At 37.5% G+C, this 7,442-nt stretch overlaps 1 protein-coding gene across 1 annotated transcript; it reads left to right on the forward strand.

The window, feature by feature from the left end:
* Nucleotides 1-6,228, forward strand: LOC101391355 (uncharacterized). The gene is given in 4 exon segments (XM_087422351.1): nucleotides 1-271; nucleotides 274-321; nucleotides 543-704; nucleotides 3,123-6,228. Coding segments are annotated over 4 exon segments (1,554 nt in total). The 5' UTR covers nucleotides 1-219; the 3' UTR covers nucleotides 4,415-6,228.
* The last annotated feature ends 1,214 nt before the right edge of the window (nucleotides 6,229-7,442 follow it).

Raw genomic sequence — 7,442 nt, forward strand, 5'->3', positions numbered from 1 at the left:
TTCAAAAACTTCTAATTTATTGGATTTGTTGATAATTAAGTGTTAACTTGCAACATAGATTTAATGGCACTTTACTTCTTTCCGTAATGAATAATGAAAACTATTACAGAGATATAGCATTTGTAACTTATGGTGAAAACAAGAACATAAACTTAGAGATCTTTTCCACATCAGTAGTGATCACCACAAATTGAAGAAGATGTGTTATTACGGCTATTAATGTCATTTGACGATATATCTGTGGACTTTACCTGGGAAGAGGGGCAGCTCCTAGATCTGCTCGGAAGAACCTATACCAGGATGTGATGTTGGAGAATTATAGCTAGTTGAAAATGATTGCCCTCTGTCACTCAGAGTGTGCACAGCCAATAGCCTTTCCTTTTTCAGTTGCTTTGGCTTCCAAAGAGCTTCAGGACACTGGACTTGAGTTTATAGGCAATAGATTCTTAGTCCCTCCTCTGTTCCCAGATAGAACTTAATGCACTCTCACCTTTGATAGATCTTTAATCTGCCAAGGTGAAAGTATGCCAGTTCTTGAAATGTTTTGTGCTCTTCCTTGACATCCCTCACCAAGTCCAATTATAAGTGTCCAAGTCTTTGTCATTTCCCGCGAACAGGCTATCAAGCTACCAAACCAGATATCCTTAATTTCGAGCATGGAGAAGAGCCATGGAGAGATGAAAAGCAAAGTCAGTGCTTTTCAGGTGAGTGAGCAACTGCGAACCAGCGAGATGTGAGACTTTAAAAGTAAAGTAGTTAGTCCTGAAGGGGTGATCTCTTCCAAATTTGTTTAATAAGGCTAAAACTTTGAAAGTCATTACAAATACCTAAATCATTGGCATGGCTTTCTTTTGCGTGGTGTTTCAAGGAAGACATGCCTCTTTTTCTCTCTTTTTGAATTGATTCAATGTTCAGTAGAATGTTGTTTTCTGTGCAACATTCAGACTTCCTCCTTTTCTTCTACTTCCTCTTTGGGATGATACTTCCTGTTTTCCCCACATCTCTTGTTTTCACTCCTTTTACCTGATCAAATAATGTAACAGTTCTTCTAGTTAATACAGCAGCACCTTTTATCCTGGGGTAAGGATATTTGGCCCACTGGCCAGTTTTTATATTTCAAATGGACTTCAGTGGGCAGTGTGAGAATGTATCAAAACTAGAAGGTTTTGTAATGTAACAAGCTAGAAGGTGGGAATGTTGACCACAGTAATGTTCTCTAAATATGATATTAGAGCTTTGAGAAGGTCGTTGTCTGTTGCATGAAGAATTAATTAAAGTAGAAAGAATCAGTAAGAGAGGATAACTACACTTATATTTAAATGAGAAGCTGAGGATCCTTCATTCTAACCTGCTTCCCCCAAATATTTAAGACTTAAGTTGGCATTTTCCTTGGTAGTCATTGTTTGCACCTCATAGATGGACTTGCTACATTCTTTGGGCATCTTCTAAAGTCTTCAGAGTCAAAGAGCATGAAGCTTCATCCTTGCCTATTTCTATCATTCAATTTCATGGCCTTAACAATACTGGTTATACGCTGATGACCCCCAAATTTCTGTCTACAGGCCAGACCTTCCCTTATCCCCACACATTCACCTGGATATTTCTGCACTTGCAGATCTAATAGCTCCCTCAAACTTCATGTTACTGTCGGTTCCTCTTTTCACTCACACCACAAATCCAATTCCTGAGCAAGTCTAGTCTTTTCTTTCTCCTCATGATGCCCTGAGGTCCTCCACTCCTTTCTGTACCTATTGTTTTCACTCAAGCCTCAATATCCATTATCTCTTGCCAAAATTATTATAGTTTTCTTGAAAATACTCTTACTTCTTCTTATTCTTGTTTCTCTCTATTCTCCACATAATAGCTGCAATTTTTTGGTTTTATTTTAATATTTTTATTTATCTATAAAAAATAAGTAATGGGAGTCAGTGTTTCCAGCCCCTCACCCCCAAAATTCATAAACATAAAAATACACTTCAGAATATCTGTATTTTTAAAGATACTGAGTTTCGACAGTTACCTGGGTAGAGAAAAAGGGGTATGGAAGATAATTAACCCATCATATAGAAAGAACAGTCTTCTGAGTTGGAAGATGAATGGAAAGATCCAAAGTATAATCTGAAAAATGCTATATGACATAGCAGATCTTTACCAATTTTCACAACCACAGTCAATAAGCATAGAAATAGTATTTATGTCACAATATGTGAGATCTTGTCCGTGTGATAGTTGATGCACATACACACAAGATGACATCTTTAAAGTGAAAATCAGGACGTGTCATCTCTCTTCCACTATTACCTTGGATGCCATCCCGTTACTGTTAGCATAATATCTAAATTCCTTCCAGGATTCTCCTACACATGAGCATTTCCTGACTCCTGCCTAAATTCTTTTTACTATGTGAATTTTTTTGAAGTACCGCACACACAGAAAAGCGTACAAATATAAGGGTACAGCTCAGTTAAATTTTACAATCAGCCTGCTGTGTAACCAGCACCTAGATCGAGAGTACCAGACTACTGTGCAGGATGCCACTGTGTGAATATAACACAATTTATCCATTCTACATTTGGACCACCATGAGTAATGCTCGTACATATCTCTCCATAAATGTCTTCTTTTTTATTTTCTCCTTTTGAAAATGTTTATTTCTAAATACTTTAGACTTAATGAGAAATCTCAAAATTATACACAAATTTGTGGCACATTCTTTTTGCAGATTTCTGTAAGCGGTAATTTACCACATTTGCTTTATCATAGTCTGTCTTTCTTCCTATGTATCATTACACACACACACACACACACACACACACAGGTAATATTGCTTTTCTGAACTCTTATCCCTACAGACATAAGTGTGTATTTCCTAGAAATAAAGTCATTTTTTTAAAATAACCAGAATACAGTTATCAAAATCAGAATATTAATATTGATACAGAGCTATTGTCTAATCTACATAACTTACTCAAATTTTACTGGTTGTCTCACTGATGTTTTTTATAGTAAATGAAAAAAAAAACTTTTCTGGGCCTCTTCTTGTTATCTTGCTCATTCTGTTGTGGGTACACTGGCTTTCATATAGAAGTCAGAGCTCACTAACTGTGACTCAACTCCTTTAGGCAGGAATCCATACGGATGCAATGAATGTGCAGTGAATACTTATAAACGACTTGTGACCATGCCTCAGAGAATTCCCGCAGGAAAGGAATCCCATGAATGCTGTGATTGTAGGAGAGTCCTTCCTAGTAAGTTAAAGCTAATTACTCATCAGCAAACTCACACAGGGGAGAGACCATTTGGATGCAATCAATGTCCAAAGGTCTTCATTACAAAGTCAGCTCTCGTCTATCATCAGAAAACTCATCATAGAGAAGGGAAATCCTATGGATGCAGTAAATGTGGGAAAGCTTTTCCTTGGAAGTCAAAACTCATTTTACACCAGAGAAGTCATTCAGGAGAGAGACCTTTCAGATGCAGAGTATGCGATAAAGCCTTCATGGTTAGGACACATCTCACTGTACATCAGAGAACTCACACAGGAGAGAAGCCTTATGAATGCTCAGACTGTGCGAGAGCCTTCTCAAAAAAGGCTCAGCTCATGATTCATCAGCGAATTCACACAGGAGAGAGACCATATGGATGCAGTGAATGTCAACAAGCTTTCATCCAGAAGTCAGATCTCACTAATCATAAGAAAACTCATCATGCAGTGGGGAAATCCCATGAATGCAGTGAATGTGGAAAGGTTTTGTCCTCTAAGTCAACTCTCGTTATACATCAGAGAACCCATACAGGTGAGAAACCTTTCAAATGCGATATATGTGATAAAGCCTTCACGTCAAAGGCACATCTCATTGCACATCAGAGAATTCACACAGGAGAGAAACCATATGAATGCTCGAATTGTGAGAAAGCCTTCTCCACCAAAGCACATCTCATGATTCATTGGCGAATCCACACAGGAGAGAGGCCTTATGGATGCAGTGAATGTCAACAAGCTTTCATCCAGAAGTCAGGTCTCACTAACCATCTGCAAAGTTGTCATGCAAGAGTGAAATCTCATGGATGCAGTGAATGTGGGAAGGTTTTGTCCTGTAAGTCAACTCTCATTATACATCAGAGAACCCATACAGGCGAGAAACCTTTCAAATGTAGTGTATGTGATAAAGCCTTCACAGCCAAATCCTATCTCACTGTACATCAAAGAATTCATACAGGAGAGAAACCATATAAATGCAATGATTGTAAGAAAGCATTTGCTACTTTGTCAACTCTCATTGGTCACCGGAGAACTCACACTGGAGAGAGGCCCTATGCATGCAATGAGTGTCAAAAAGCCTTCTTTCGGAAGTCAGCTCTCATTAATCATCAGCAAACTCAGCATAGAAGAAAATCTTCTCATACAGAATAGAAATACTGTGACTACTGTGATTATAGTGAACCCTTTTGAAACTCCTATGGGAAAGAAACCTTATTGATGCAATGAAAGTTGTAAGCCTTCCATCTGAACACATCCCCTCATTATACCATAGGGATCTTCCCACAAGAGAAAAATTATAAATGCAGTGATTGTCAAAAGACTTCATTTGAAAGTCAGAGGCTGTGCATTTAGGAGGCAATACCTGTGGATGCAGTGGATGTGGGAAATCATTCTTTTTCAAATCAAATATGTTATACTTTGGGGCATTCATTCAGGAAAGGGACCCTACAGTTGCAGTGAATGCAGGAAAGCCAAGAAAAAGCACATCTCAGTGTACATAAAAATAAAAATTTCAGGAATGTTGTGATAATTAGAGCATTTCCTAGAAAGTCAAAACTCTTTGAATGTCTCGTACAGGAGACAGATCCTATAGATGTGATGAATGTGGTAAAGTCTTCCCAATTAATGCATGTCTTCCTTACATCAACAAATTCATAGAGGAGGAAAACCCTATTAATGTAATGTCACAAAGCCTTTGTCTAGAGGTCAGAGCTCACTAGTCATCCACAAACTCGTATAATAGATAAATCCTTTTGAAATAGAGAATGTGGAAAGCTTTTGAAAGTGACATATTATATATCAGGTGCTATGAATTAGAGTGATTGTCTAAAATTCTTTAATTACAATTCGGCACTCCTTAATTGCCCACTAACCAAATAGCAGAGAGACGCCATTCTAGAATAATTTTTAGATTCATTGAAGGCATACAATCCCTAAGGAATCGTATCTATATTCTACACCAGCAAACTCATGCATTACAGAAATACTGTGATTATAGTCACTGAAAATGCTTTCTGTGGAGGGTTGGATATCATTAAGCATCATAAGCTCTTAAAAATAGAAACAGAATTTGCTCCACACAGAGATTTTATGAATGCAATGAATGTGGCAAAAGCATGTGATAAATTACATTTTATTTTTGTATTTCATGGATTTGTTTCTTCACATCTGACCATATCTTAAATTGTGATGCATATTACAGTCAATGGAATGACATCATTTCATTGTCAGGGATTTTCTCTGTTTGATGGTGTTTTAGATTTGAGTAATTAAGTAAACATGGAATCTATGTATAGAATGAAATAATTTTATAAGGATTTAACATAATTGTTTTAGAAAGGATTCCACAGAATATTCTACTACAAATATTAGACATTTTCACTGCAAATACAATGCCATTTGAATACATGAAAAAATCAGAACATAATAAGGATCAGTTGAATAGTGACAAAGCTTTGTAGGGGTTATGTTGTGCACTAAACTACATAACGTGGACTTTATGTATTTAACTGTATTTTTTTTTTGTATTACGTGAAAGAACATAAATTTTAGGGTTTAATAAATTCTCAGCATAGATGTAAAATATTGAGTAATATAATCTAATATAAACAGAAATGTTCTATTTCCTTACAAATCTAAATGTCTTGTAATATGTAATTTGACTCATTAATAAGAAGCCTAAAGAATTATACCACGTAAGTTTGCTCTCCTTATTTTTACTGTCTTTTGTAGTCTTTGTGCCAACTGTGATGATCCGTCATTACTTGAAGCCCACATCTTTCTAGAGCCTTATTTCTTAAATATACAAAGGTGATAAAAAGATATATACAAAGTGCTAAAAAACAAACAACACATAAGACTGAAGGGGGAAAAAAGACTTGAGGTTACACGTGGTGAGTTCACGTGTATATATTTCAAATGCTGTGTCACGCAGGAACTTTGGATTTATTATGATAACTTGTCCTTGGGCCCTACAAACATTTCCTCTATTCTTAACATTTTCTAAAATGCCTCGTATTTTACGGCTATTAAGAATAACATCACAGGGGCCGGCCCTGTGGCTTGGTGGTTAAGTGCGCGCCCTGCAATGCTGGTGGCCCGGGTTCGGATCCCGGGTGCGCATCGAGGCACCACTTCTCCATTCATCCTGAGGCCGAGTCCCACATACAGCGACTAGAAGGATGTGCAGCTACGACATACAACTATACACTGGGGCTTTGGGGGGAAAAATAAAATAAATTAAAAAAATCTTTAAAAAAAAAAAAAAAAAGAATAACATCACAGAAATTGGAACTCTTGAACATTGCTGGAATGTGAAATGGTTCAGTTGCTGTGGAAAACCATGTGGCGGTCCCTCTGAAAAGTTAAACATAGAATTACCATATGCCCCATGAATTCTACTCCTAGGTATATACCCAACAAAATTGAAAATAGGTACTTAAATACTTGTGCATGAATGTTCATAGCAGCACTATTCACAATAGCCGAAAGGTGGAAACAATCCAAATGTCCATTAGTGTGGCTGGCCCCGTGGCTTAGCGGTTAAGTGCACGCGCTCTGCTACTGGTGGCCCGGGTTCGGATCCTGGGCATGCACCGACGCACCGCTTGTCTGGCCATGCTGAGGCGGCGTCCCACATACAGCAACTAGAAGGATATGCAACTATGACATACAACTATCTACTGGGGCTTTGAGGGTGGGGAAGGAGGGAAATTGGCAATAGATGTTAACTCAGAGCCGGTCTTCCTCAGCAAAAAGAGGAGGATTAGCACGGATGTTAGCTCAGGGCTGATCTTCTTCACAAAAAAAAAACAAAAAAACAAATGTCCATCAGTGGATGAATGGATAAACAAAATGTGGTATGTGTATGTACACATATATATGTAATGGAATAGTAATCACCCATACAAGTGAAGTATTGACAAATGTTATAACACAAATAAGCCTCAAAAATACTATGCTAACAAAGAAGCCAGACAGAAAAGACCACATACTGAATTTCTATTTATAAGAAATGTGCACAATAGGTAAATCTCTAGAGACATAAATCAAAATGATGATTACTGGGGCCTGGGGGGAAGGGGGAATGGAGACTGACTGATGAATGGGTATGGGGTTTTGTTTTAGAATGATGATAATGTTCTGGAACTAGATAGAATTGGTGATTGCATAACATTGT

This window comes from Ceratotherium simum, chromosome 33 (genome assembly GCF_057802395.1).
Source record: "Ceratotherium simum simum isolate JZ-2026a chromosome 33, ASM5780239v1, whole genome shotgun sequence".
In the NCBI taxonomy this organism is placed as follows: Eukaryota; Metazoa; Chordata; class Mammalia; order Perissodactyla; family Rhinocerotidae; genus Ceratotherium; species Ceratotherium simum.